The sequence below is a fragment of the Molossus molossus genome, unplaced genomic scaffold (genome assembly GCF_014108415.1).
Source record: "Molossus molossus isolate mMolMol1 unplaced genomic scaffold, mMolMol1.p scaffold_m16_p_2, whole genome shotgun sequence".
Classification (NCBI taxonomy): domain Eukaryota; kingdom Metazoa; phylum Chordata; class Mammalia; order Chiroptera; family Molossidae; genus Molossus; species Molossus molossus.
This window is the reverse complement of record NW_023425355.1, coordinates 102,629,139-102,643,104: the sequence shown is the minus strand read 5'-3', so window position 1 is coordinate 102,643,104 and position 13,966 is coordinate 102,629,139. Positions and strand designations below refer to the sequence as shown.

General features: G+C 43.2%; 1 protein-coding gene across 1 annotated transcript; it reads right to left on the bottom strand.

Annotated features, from left to right (window-relative positions):
• Positions 1-13,052: 13,052 nt before the first annotated feature.
• LOC118636324 (diphosphoinositol polyphosphate phosphohydrolase 3-alpha) lies at positions 13,053-13,701 on the bottom strand. The gene has a single exon (XM_036271415.1). It carries the CDS (start codon positions 13,546-13,548, stop codon positions 13,054-13,056), a length of 495 nt encoding a protein of 164 aa, XP_036127308.1. The 5' UTR covers positions 13,549-13,701; the 3' UTR covers position 13,053.
• Between the last annotated feature and the right edge of the window lie 265 nt (positions 13,702-13,966).

Below are 13,966 nucleotides of genomic sequence, written 5' to 3'. Positions count from 1 at the left end.
GGTGATAATTGATATGTACTTATTTATTGCCATTTTTGGTTAGTGTGGTTCTATTTTTCTTCCTATTTCTTCTACTAATTACAGCAGTTCTCTTAGCATATCTTGCAGTGCTGGGTTGGTGTTAACATATTCCCTTAGCCTTTTTTTGTGTGTGTAGAAAGCTCTTTATTTGATCTTCTATTTTGAATGATAGTCTTGTTGGATAGAGTAGTCTTGGATTCAGATCCTTGTTTTTCATGACCTTGATTACTTGATGCCACTCCCTTCTGGCCTGTAGTGTTTCTGTTGAGAAGTCAGCTGAGAGCCTTATGGGATTTCCTTTGTAGGTAACCTGTTGCTTATCTCTTGCTGCCTTTAGGATTCTCTCTTTGTCTTTAAGTTTTGGCAGTTTAATTACAATGTGTCTTAGTGTGGGCCTGTTTGGGTTCTTCTTACTTGGGGCTCTCTGTGCTTCTTGAACTAGGATGCCTTCTTCCTTCACCAAGTTAGAGAAGTTTTCTGTCACTATTTCTTCAAAGATATTCTCTAAACCTTGCCCAGTTTTTTCTTCTTCGGGGACTCCTATGATGCAAATGTTATTAAGTTTACAGTTGTCCCACAGTTCTCTTAAGCTATCTTCCTGTTTTTTAATCATTTTTTTCTTTTGGTTTTCTGATTGATTAATTTTTTTCTACCCTGTCTTCTAATTTACTGATCCGGTCCTCAGCTTCCTCTACTCTGCTGGTTAGTCCTTCCTATGTGTTCTTAATTTTGGTATGTCATTCTTCATTTCCACTTGGTTGGTTTTCAGTATTTCTATATCTTCATTCATGGTGCTGATGTCCTTACTCATGCTGTTGAGCTTTCTCAAGATCATGTCTCTGAACTCTGCCTCTGATAATTTGCTTAGCTGTATTTCATTTATCTCATCTTCGATAGAATTCTCTTGTTCTTTCATTTGGGATTAGTTTCTTTGTTTCACCATTTTGTCTGTCTCTGGGTTTTGGAGCCTGCCAAATTTTCCCTGTCGGAGTTGGTGTTCTGCTGTTTGTGGCTCCCTGTACTGGGTTTGTATGAGCCTGGGTGGGCCCACGTTAAACACCACTGTCAAGTCTTACTTTTCTGGGTATATTTGCAAGCCCAGGAAAGGTTCAGTTATCCTCTAGCTTTTTCCTGGAGGCTAGTAGTCTCAGTTACTCAGTGCCTTGGAATGTAGCCCTGGTGTTCTGCATAAGAGGATTTCCAGAGGGTGGGATAGATGCTGGTTGTTAATGAGCCTCAATTTTTATTTCGTTGCCTCACCTGGGAAAGGCTGAATCTCTAAGGAGGGGGGTCTGCTGCTTTTCCCCACAGCTCTGGAAAAGAGCACACTGGCCACTGTCCTTTGTGGCCGCAACTCAGCAAAAACTTTGAGTGCCCTCCACATCCGGGATGTACCCACAGAGTTTCATCCCAGTCCGCCCTCCCTCTGCTGTAGCCCCCAGGTGAGTGGCTGTGGCTGTTTTAGTGCTCCGTCCCAGCTCTCTGCACAGTGTAGCTGGCTTGGTCTTTATTCCCCAAGGGCGCTGCTCACAGCTAAGAGTGCTGCTGTCCATGGGCTCCCAGCCAGCCACCCTCTCGTGCCTCTGCAGATCCTACCAGTGTTCCTGGTTATATGGTCCTGTCCTGCTGCTTTTATTGTTGCTTTTTTCTGAGGATTTGTCTTTATTTTAGTTGTAATTCTCGTTTGGTCCTTGGAATCATCTGTGTAGCTTCTATTCACTCTGCCTCCAGTTTTCACATCTTCTATGCCTATCTTGTGTGCAGCTGGGTCGCACAGGCCTTTCTGGTGCTACCGCACCCTGCAAGTCCCCAGGGTAACTGGATCACACAGTCCCTTAGTGAACCCGGCTCTATGCCTATGTTATGGGCTGCTGGGTTTCACAGGCCTCTCTGATGCCCCTGCACCCTGCTGTTCCCTTGGGCAGGCAGCTGGATTGCACCAGTCTCTCTGGGGCTCAGGCTTCCCACTGCACTTGTGAGCTACTAGACCGCACAGGCCTCGGTCAAGCCTCAGGTCCTGCCACTGGTGGCTGGGGAGTGCTGCTGCCCCATTGAGCGCCACTTCTGCTCAGCTTTTGCTGTAGTTTTTGGGATGGGTCTCTGCTGCTGGTCTGTGCTTCTGTTGCCTGAGGATGGATGTCTGCTCCCCAGCCTCTGTTGCTGGGGGTATATCTCAACTCTGATTGGGCTGCTACTATGGGACATGGTGCTGGGCTCTGGGCTGTTTGTGGCTTCCGTGACCAGCATCTTGGGAGCTCCTCTACTGTGCACCGGTCTGTGTTGACACAGAGTGTCCACTGATCCGATGGTGCCAGGTGCACTGGTGGGCTCAGGTTGCTGGGCCCTACTCGCTCCCACTGCCTCCTCCCAGGGAAGACCCGGGATCTTCCAAAATGGTGGGACCTCCCAGTGGCGCATTCTGAAGGGCCGCTTACCTCAGAGGCCAGTTGCTCCCATCCACAGCACAGGAACCTTCTGCTCAGTGTCTCTGCACTGCACGTGTTTTGTTGATCACCTTCACGTCCACTCACACTCTCTCACACACTCGCTCACTCTCTCACACACTCACCCTCCCTCTGGTCCTGCCTGCTGCCATCTTCCTATTGCAAATAAAGTCTTGAAGAAGTATCTGCTTCTTCAAATGCACAGACACTTATGCAAGACTGCAGGGATCACAAAGAATCAAGAAAACATGACACCAGCAAAGGAATATAGTACATCTCCAGTAACTGGCCACAACAAAATGAAGATACAAGAATTACCTGATAAGGAATTCAAAATAATTGTTTTGCAAATGCTCAGAGAGCTGCAAGAGAATACAGATAAACAATTTTAAAATATCAGGAAAACAATACAAGAACAAAATGAGAAGTTTACTTCATGTGCCATTTGTCCTTCTTCAAAGTCATCACTCTAACCTCTGCTTCTGTTTTCCCTATCTTTTTTTGGACTTTGACCCCGTCTCCATTTTATAAGGACTCTCCAGTGACTTTTGCATTTCAGTCATTGTACTTTTGGAGTCTAGACTTTTTATTTGGTTCTTTTTAAAAACCATTTCTATTTATTGACATTTTCTATTGGTTGAAACATTGTCATCATGCCTTCCTATAATTCATTAAGCATGGTTCCCTTTAGTTATTTGAATATATTCATAATAGATATTTTATAGTCTTTGCCCGGACACCTCAAAGGCAGCTTGGTATTGTCTGTTTTGGTTCTGTTTATAAGTGACCCTTTTCTGTTTCTTTGCACTGCTCATAATTTTTTTTTCTTGAAAAATGGACATTTTAGGTAGTGTGGGCCACCAGAGATAAACATGATTTTAGCAGGGTCCTCTTTGATGATCTCTTTCACTAAACTCCCTTTTAGATTTTAAGCTGATGTGTCTCTATTGATCTCCCACTTTAATTGTTAACTGAGTGCTCTATTGTTTTAGAAAGCCTCCTGAGCCTTAAATTCTTCCATGCTCTGATCCAAATAATGTCAGCCCCTTCAGGCAGGGCCAGGGATATTGGCTTGCCCTCTCACCCAGGGCAGAATCTCTTCACTGTGGAATGGGCACTGGAGGTGAAACTGTGAGCTAGTGTCAGCTAGTTGGTTTCCACTGTTTGCCCAGTATAGATTGTTCACAGCAGGTGTAAAGGTTAATACAAATCTAAAATCAGGAAAAAATGTTTTCCATGACACAAGAAGGATAATTATGAGAAACATCCCTCCCTTTTCTTAAAGTATATACTTTTGAAAACATTTGATTGTGAATTTTTGTTTGTTTGTTTGTTTTTTTATCCTCACCCGAGGATATTTTTCCATTTTTTGTACAGATAGAGTGGGAGGGAGAGAGAGGAAGGGAGAGAGAGAGAAACATTGACGTGAAGGGACACATCGAGTGGCTGCCACCCGCACGACCAACCAGGGCTGGGGACAAACTGCAACCGAAGTACGTGCCCTTAGCGGGAACCGAACCCGGGTCTCTCCGGACCGCAGGCCGACGCTTTAACCGCTGAGCCAAACTGGCCAGGGCTGATTGTGAATTTTTGCTATTGAACAGAAGTCTGTCTGCCCAGCTCCAGTAGAGCCAAACACTTAACACCAAGAATTGCAGTGGAGGAATATTGGTTATTTTATTGATGAATGGTACCATCCAGGAAAACAGAAAGCTAATGCTCAAAAGCCCGAACTCCTTGATGGCATGTAGGTTACAGATTATATAGGGCAAAGTCACAGGACACACTTTACAGGCGTGAGGAAGCTTTTTTTCTGCCAAGGGCCACTTAGATATTTATAACATCATTTGCAGGCCATACAAAATTATCAACTTAAAAATTAGCCTGCTATATTTGGTCAGGCTAATTTGGTGAGGCCTGTGATGTTAGCTGGTATTGATTTCAAGGGCTGGATATTCCCCATTCCTGGGGAGTTTAGGGTCATGCTGGGAGATGATTGCTCAGAGGTGAGGTAAGGGTAATAATTTCTTCAGGTCTTAAGAACAATTCTGAGATCTGTTCCTGTGCCCCTTTGTGAGCTTTCATGGAAAAGTAGCCAGGGATTATTCCACTTTAGGGCTCAGGAGCTGAAACATAACTTAGGTCAAGATGTTATCTGTAGCATGCCAGAGGTCTGGGTCTTATGATCATTAGTTAGCCCCTCACTAGTCAGGTTCATGCTACTGTCCTCTGCTACCTTGGGGGTTGCTTATTACCTGTGGGAAAGGCTAGGTCTTTGAGGGAGATATATGTATGTATATAGAGAAATATGAGTACTAGAAATAGGATTTAAAGCTAAATTTAATCAAAATCATAAGGACCGTGGGGTTCATTCTCCCTCTGCCCCTTTGAATTGTATGCAAATCTTTTGAACATCTAAGTAAGGCTTTGGGCAGTTTTACAACCCAGGTATTTCTTTCTAAAGGATTTGGGAGCCATCTCTTTGAAATATAATATCAAGGAAGATAGCACGTCTATCTCTTCATCTCCTTGGGAATTTAACTTAGGTATCTGGTTCCAAATTGTAACTACCCACCTGTCATAAAAATATGAGTTTTATGATTCTTTTGGATAAAGGCAATTAGCAAAGGCAAATGGTCACTTCAATTACCAGGTGAACTAAAAATTAACTCTATGTGATAAATGGTGCTATTAAATCCTCTTACTTGAGGACTAGTCACTGTTTATCTTGGGAACATGTATGTAAGGGATTGTATCTGCCTGGGCTATATAAAATGGTGAATTATTTTTCTGTTTTGCAATCTCTTTTAGCAGGTTGCCAGTATGTACATCACATTCTGGTGTTATAAATATGCAATAATGAAACTGTTTCCTTTCTTTTCTACTTTTGTGGAGAGGCTTTTTGGGTTGTCAGTAGATTTTGTTTGTAATTGTGTTTTTTCCAACAGTGATGGCTGAGGGAAATGGGAACTACCACTGGACTACTGATTCTACAACCAGAAGCTAGAGGAGATGGGAGCTGCCATTCAGCTGCTCTGATGTTAAATCTGCTAAAACTGTTCCTCAGCAACATGGAGATGTGCTTATTGAAACATGTTTGTGGCCCAGCATATGTCCTATTCTGGAAAAGATTCCATGTACTTGAGAGGAATGTATATTTTGGTGGTGTTTGGTGGTCTTTAGATGTATGTTAATCTAGTTGTTTTATAGTGTTGTTCCCTTGTTGCTACTAGTATGCCCGAGCTACCAGGCCCCTCTTAATTGCTCACTATTAAGATGACCATTATTTTCAACAATGCCCTAGGCATGAATTTTCCAGGTTATTTTCCAAATAAATTCAGTCCCTTTAGGCAAAGCAGCTGTGCTTAGTTCTTATGGCCTGCCTCTCCAACCAGGCAGAAACTCCAATTGTACCTGAACCAAGGGGTGGGTATAGTAGTTCATTTCTCCTATAATAACACACTCCTATAATAGCACTGGAGGGGATGATAGTCCCTGGTTATTTCAGTTTACTTGTCTCCATGTAGAAACTTCACCTTATAAATGAACTGGGGCACCCCACTATTGGATTGGGATCCCACTATTCTTGGCCTGTTATGCCTGAGGCTGAGTCCTCACTCTACAGTCCGGAGTTAGTTCTCCAGCTCAGGCTTGCCTGGAATAGTGCTTCTGCAACATGGGACTGTGAAGGAATAATAGACGCTGGTGGCCTTCTTCTCCTAGGGTAAAAGCATAGCCCTAGACTAGATACTGAGGAGATCTGGAGACGGCTTCTTACGTACATCCACATCTGAAATAGACCTTGTCATATGGAGCTGGGAAAGACAAAACAGCTTTTAACTCAAATGAACACATATTATCACTATTTTTAGAGATTAGATTTTCTTGAACAAATGTTTATTCATTTGCTGTATGCCCTTATGACAATTTCTAGGGACTTTAAATGCATGTGGACATGTGTGTATATGTGCATATAATTGTCACCAATTAAATGGTGTTCCACTGGGGAGTCAGTCTTCTAGGGAAGATCTGACCTGTGCAGTAGTTGTAAATTGTGTTCTTTGTATTACACTCACCTCACATAATCTGGTAATCTTCAGTAAAATCTTATTAAAAGTTATGGACTGCCCGGCTGTATGGCTCAGTGGTTGAGCGTCAACCCATGCACCAAGAGGTCACCGGTTCAATTCCCTGTCAGGGCACATGCCCAAGTTATGGGCCCGATCCCCATTGCGAGGCATGCAGGAGGTGGCCAATCGATATTCTCTCTCATCAATGTTTCTATTTTTCTCCCTCTCCCTTCCTCTCTAAAATCAATAAAAGAAAAATCATTTTAAAAAAAGTTATGGCCTGCGCCATCAACAAATCATCAAACAACAAGTGTTGGCAAGGATGTGGAGAAAAGGGGACTCTAGTACACTGCTGGTGGGAATGCAGACTGGTGCAGCCACTATGGAAAACAATATGGTGTTACCTCAAAAAATTGAAAATTGAACTTCCATTTGACCCAGTGATCCCACTTCTAGGAATATACCCTAAGAAGCCTGAAACACCAATCAAAAGAATACATGTACCCCCAAGTTTGTAGCAGCACTATTTACAATATAGCTAAGACCTGGAAACAGCCCAAGTGTCCATCAGTGGACGAATGGATAAAAAAGCAGTGGTACATACACACAATGGAGTACTACGCAGCTGTAAGAAAGAAAGATTTCCTATCCTTTGAGACTACATGGAGGGACCTGGAAAGTATTATCCTAAGTGAATCAAGCCAAACAGAGAAAGACAAGTATCATATAATCTCACTTATTTGTGGAATATAATGAACATAACAGTCTGAGGAATGGGGTAGTCCCAGAGATGTGGAAGTGGGGTACAGACTGACAATCCCCAGAAGAGGGGGTGTGGTGGGGGAGAGATAAACCACAGAACTTATATGCATGTATGCATGAACAATGGACATGGACAACAAAGCTGGGGACAGGGCAGGGAGGTAGGGAGGGGGTATCAGTGGGGGAAAAGGGGAAAAACATCTGTAACAAAAATAAATTAATTAATTGAAAAAAAAAAAAAAGTTATGGTCTGGCCCTGGCTGAGTGGCTCAGTTGTTGGGGCATCAGCCCATACATTAAAAGATGGTGGGTTCAATTCCTGGTCAGGACACATACCTAGGTTGTGGGTTGGATCCCAGGTCAGGGTGCATGCAGGAGGCAACTGATCAATGTTTCTCTTTCACATCAGTGTTTCTCTTTCTCTCTCTCTCCCATTCTCTAAAAAGATCAATAAACATATCAATGGGTGAGGATTAAAAAAAAGACTAGAAGTTATGGTCTGGTCTCTGGTGTGTTATAGGGATTTAGGGTAGAGGAAAGCACATTTTGGGATTAAAAGGTAGAAGAGGAAAAACAGAATTCTATTCCCCAAGTCCAGAGTGGTGGCCTCCTTGTTTGCCATTTGAAAACCACTGTGCCCAGAGAGCAGTAACCTCATGAGGGCCAGAAGCTCCAGAGAGGAAGTAATATGGTAGCTTGCTGAGACTCCAGAGAAGACACAGTTTAATTTCTAGAAAACAAGGTAGTAGGATACCTACTTTTAGCCAATATAATGAAATCATGTGATTTATTAAAGCGGCACTCCTCTGAATTAATTCCATACACACACCCCATGGGCCTCAGTGCTTGGTAAGTAGAAAGTTTGTGTGGGAATTAGGGGAAAAAAAAACAGGCCAGTTCTGCCCTGCTTCATACCTGCTGCCCTTGTGCAGAACAGACATAGCACAAATTCTGTAATGGCCCTCAGCAGTAACCTAAAAAATTCTGAGGACTCATTTGTGCCAGTCATATTTTGGTACACATATTTACATTTGAAAAAGAAAAAACGTGGGACTACACACATACACATATATTTTAATTTTCAAACCTGGTTATTCTGCGTAGGGGGATCACATGTTATTTTTAATTTATTTTGGGGGAAATTTTCAAAATTTACTTTAGTTGGGATTAACTAAGTTTGTAATAAGGAAAAAATTCAATGTTATTTTAAAAATAAATTGTAGAATGAGGAGTGTTGTCTCATCTGTAACCTAAGGTTATGTCCACCACTGGGGTTCAAAGTTTTCTGGTCATCTGTAGCATACTGATAGGGCTAAAAGTCTTTTTGCATTTGGAAATTAGAGACCTCTGAGGGGAAAAAAAAATCACACTAAGTGAAGAGCAAGTCTGCAAATATGTTTAGCTCAGAAACAAAACCTAGGTTTTGGAAGGGGAGTAGTTTGTCTTGGCTGTGGATTTATCATTTGACCATCCTTTCCCACTTATGTTTTAGGGATAGAGGGGGCTTGCAAGTAAACACTGAAGAAAGTTTTTTTTTTTCAATTTTATTATGGAAATTTTCAAACATATACAAAAGTAGAGAGAATAGTGTAATGAACTCCCAAACATCTATCAAACAGCTTCAACAATTATCAGTTTATGGCCAATTTTGTTTCATCTACACACTCACCTATCCCCACCCTCAGATTATTTTGAATCAAACACACCAGTAGTAGTATCTCATTTTATCTGTAAAATTTACAGTACATTTTTCTAAAAGGTAAGGATTAAAAAAAAACATAACTGCAGTACGATTTTACACCTACACCCCCCCCCCATAAATTGGGGAGGTGTTTTTATGTAAAATTCTGTGAGATCTTGGAGGAACAATCAGTATATTTTACTGGTACCATGAGTAAGTGTGTAACACTAAAATGAAGCCCAAGTTTTTTCCCATGTAAATGCTTTAAAATGAAAAAAAAAAATCACTCTGGGGCCTTTGAAGGAAGCTGGGGAAGAGTGCTGATATCATAAACCCCATGGCAAAGGTTCATGACATTTCCTTTAAACATCTTTGTCATTTTCTTAAAGTTGCTCTCCTGGAAGCAGCTGACCCATGTCCTCTCTTTCTAAATCCTTCATTTTCTGTTCCCTACTCACAGTTTTGTCTTTTTTTCCCTCTCAATGCCTTTTCCAAATGACAACAATTTTATCTGTCTCTCAGTCCTCTGCATTCTCATATGCAGAAACCAGGTGGGATGAAGAGCTAGCAGTGTGTATTGGAAAAGGAGATAAAAACTATGGCCAACCGAATCAGCATGAGATACAAAAGAAACCTAGGCAAACTAAGAGACATAATTAACTTTGGAATCTGCCTATACTGCAGTCTTTGTTGGCTCTGGCGTCAAATTAATACAGTATACTGAATCTTTAAATTGAGAAAAACATTTTCTTCAAAGAGATGTTAAGATTACCTGAAAGAAGTGGTTAAAACATTGCAAAAACATCAAATTTATTATTTGTATATCATTTAAAATTTTTTTTATAAAAGCTTACAATATTAGGTTGTGTTCATTGTGTTTACTTTTACAGTTAGTTTTATAACAAATTATTTTCTGAATAAAATTTTAAGCAAATTAGCAACAGTACAAAAACACTGAAGTTATTACACAAAGGACTGATTCTACAAAATGTTGCCTTAAGTGATGGGATAATCTTAAAAGTGTGCCAGCCACTGTGTGATATGACATAGAAATATGAGTAATAATTCTTGTCCTTCAACATCTTACAACTGCCTTGAAAAGTTTCGGAAACACCTGATGCAGAAAAGCCACACACACGGTGCCTAGCCAGCATATATACTCTATAAGCACCAGAGTAGACGGGAAAGAAATTTGCCACACAGTGATGACAAATATAAATTATATCAAAGAACCTTCAGTGATATCAACCATATTTCAAGTAGTGTCTCAGATGCAAAATATGCAGAGTAAGAAAACGTGGTCCTTGCTCTCAAGGATATCATAATCTAATGGAGGTGCAGGAACATCAAAAAAAGCACAACAAAAGGCTATAGGTGCTGAATTAAGAGTCTGCTCACATACACAGTACAATAACCAAGGCAAGAGGAGTCAGTAGAATAGACAGAGAAGGGCTGTTCCAAGATGTAGGAGGAAACCCAGATGAGCTGTCTCCTTGGAAACATGGAAGTGGTTACCTGCACTTGACAATTCCATTGATCGATGGTTCACATTAACAATTTCTTCAAAGCAAACATGAAGATTTTGCTGTTTATCTGGAAAAACAAACCAACATATGATTAACAGGCTTATACTAATTTAACAATTTCTCCAAAGAACAAATTTACAAAGGGCCTATTATCCACATCACTTGCTTCACATTTAGAAAGCCTTCAAAGAGTTACCTAATGGAGATGAAATGTGATTGTGGATAAGCAACTGAGGGAGTTACAGGTCATTATGCATTAAGAAACAAAAAAAGTCAGGAAAGAAGCGATACTAGTATTGCAAAAGAGGGGCAGTCATCTCAGACAAAAACTACTGAACTCCGTGTTCTAGACTCTAAGGTTATGGAAATAATTCAAGCTTATGGATACTACCCATCAAAGAGTTTGTGTTCTAGTGGCCACGCAGCCATGTAAATAGGTAAGTACAATAAATTGTGAAAAACAGGCCCTGGCCGGGTGAATCATTTGGTTGGAGCGTCGTTCCACACACCAAAAAAAAAAAAAAAGGATGTAGGTTTGATACTCAGTTGGGGCAGGATCGGGAGACAGCCGATCCGATCCATGTTCTCTCTAACTTTGATGTTACTCTCTCTTTCTCAAAAACAAACAAACAAACAAAAAAAAAACAAAACCTATAAAAACATATCCTCATGTAAGGATTAAAACAAAATTGTGAAAATTGTGAGAACCATGACACACACTAAAGAGAGTATCTTAAACTAGGTGATCAGGAAAGGCTTCTCTTAGAGGTTTATCTTTTTTATGTTATCTCCAATTTTATATTTAAAAAAACTGAGCATCACATAATTAGATAACGACTGAACTAACAGAGTGAGCAAGAACTGGAACCATTTTCATCCCTAGGTCTGTCTGACTTCAAAGTCCCTCTGTAGTTTCTATCACATCAAGCTCTCTCTCATGAAAATGTCATGTTTTACTTGACTGACTTTTCCACTTCTTATAGTGCTTTTTCCATAAATATTTAAAATCTACTAACTACAGTATTAACATTTTATCAGAAGACATGCCTAGGAGAATTAAAGGTAGTTCCAGAAGAGACCTAAGGATTTCAGTTGGGATTCCTGATGACAAGCAAGGATGGAGGCAACTGTAAGAGTTTTTAATTCATTACCCCAAAAAGATTGTTGCGTGAGACAAAACATTTACTCTAAATCTTTAGGAGAGATTGTTCTAGTGTCCCAATACTTTGACAGTCTATAACAGCAGAGTATCAAGAAAGGTTCCACACTCATTTGGGATGTTATCATCATCCAGATCCCAACCCTGTATTTACTGGTAGTCAGGAAGTTTAACTGGAATGTTGCTAAATTTAAACATGTGAAATAATTTTCTTTCAAAAACGAGTTTATGTTGAGAAAACCATGGTTGTTCTAAGGGTATTGAGACAGGGGCAATGGGTGTTGGAAGTGGAACATGCTACATCATCCTCTATGAAGAGACTTTTCCCAATAAGATATATGGATGTGTTTGGCCAACAATATCGTCCTGAGAAATATCTACTCTATAGTAATATTTTGTTAAACTACCTTTGGGGTCCACAGGGAATGGCCATTTGTTTTCTGTTTGTTTGATGGGTTTTTGTTATCCTCACCCGAGAACACTTTTGCATTTATCTTCAGATAGAGTGGGAGGGAGAGAGGGAGGAAGAGAGAGAGAGAAACATGGACATGAGAGAGACACATCAACTGGCTGCCCCCCACAGGACCCCAATGGGGGCCAAGGACCAACTGCAACTGAGGTACTTGCCCTTAGCAGGAACCCAACCTGGCACTCTCTGGTCTGAGGGCCTACACGCTAACCGCTGTGCCAAACCGGCCAGGGCAGGAATGGCCATTTCAAGTAAGCAGTCAAAACTTACCAGTTGTGAACAATGTTTGCAATCAAATTATGTACATATGAGTCAAGAAATTTCTGAGAAGGGCAAATCAGAACACATTCAGAAGATAAAATTATTGTGGGGTGCGGCAAGAGCGCAAGGGGTCCAATTTCTTCAATCATTCTTAAAAATTCAAAACGGATCATTTAAACCAATTCCCACCACAGAAGGGCTTGCTGACAAGGGCGAATACTGTGAACGAGGAGACAACTTTAGAAAGAAAATTAATGCAAGGTGCCAGACAACCAGGTGACCAGATTTTAAATGCGTTCGCTACAAAACCACAAGACTGGTGCCAAAAATGCACACACGCGCGCGAACGCACACGCACACGCACACGCACACACCCCGAGGGCTGGGTGAGCAGTGAAGGCACCTTTAAAGAAAACCCACGTGAAGGATGTTAAACAGCGCCAGCAAGAAGCGATTCTCAAAGTATCTGAAAAACGTGCAACTTGTCGGAAAACAGTGGCTGGCAAGTGAGACAGTCTGCAAGCGTGACTGCGAGGTCTGCCAAGGAAACAAAAGGAGCCCCCTCCCCCGGGGAGCCCGCACAGGGCACGGGAGGTGCGCGGGCACTAGGTGCTCTAGGGCAAGCGGAAAGCAGAGGGCTCTGTGCAGGAGCGGTACATACTAGGGGTCGCTCCTGGGCACGGACCTGGCCACGGAGTTTCCATTGGTGGGGGAACCGCCCAGCTTTAGTTTCTCCAGGTATTCGGCATGCACGGGCTTGTGGCACTGGAGGACCTTGATGGCATCTTCGATTTTGAACCACTCTCGCTTCCTCCCAATGCTCACCGAATCTTCCCAATCCTCCAGAACCTCAGTGACAGTCAGGACGAACACGTAGGTCCTGTGCTTGCGATCTTGGTTCTGCTCGAAGACGCCCAGGAGCCGGCCTAACTTCCCCTTGACTCCCGCCTCCTCGTACACCTCTCGGACGGCCGCGCCGCTCGGCTCCTCCTCGGGCTCCATGCCCCCGCCCGGCACGATCCAGCGGTCCGGGTACCGGCTGCTACTCACTAACAGCACCTCGTCCTCGCGCTCGCTCCGGAAGCACAGGCACGCCGCCCGCCTCTTGAAGCCCTCCGGGTCGTAGGTCCGCGTCTGGTTCGGCTTGCACTTCATCCTCCAGGCCGCCTGCTCCCGCGCTCACTGCTGCTCGGGTCGCCGCCGCTGCCGCTGCTGCTGCTGCCGCTGCCGCTGCCGCTGCCGCTGCCGCCGCCGCCGGGTGAGGTGCGGTGGAGAGAACGGGCCGCTGCGAGGGGCGGGAGAGTGAGGCGCCTCAGCCAGGGAGCTCAAGCCTCAGACAAGATGAGGCGGGGGCGGGGCTGGACGAGGAGGGGGCGGGAACGGCGAGGACGTCAGTTAGTCCGCCTCTCCGCGGCCGGCCGGGGTCCCGAGCGCACACGCCTGGGTGGAGGAGGCGCTGTGGCACGCAGCCCCCCCGCGGCTCCTGCGCCAGTCGCCCCCTCCTCAGCCGCCCCGGCAGGGCAGAAGGACTTGGGGTGCCTTCGCGTGCGCGTTCGCGTCCCTTTCCACGTGC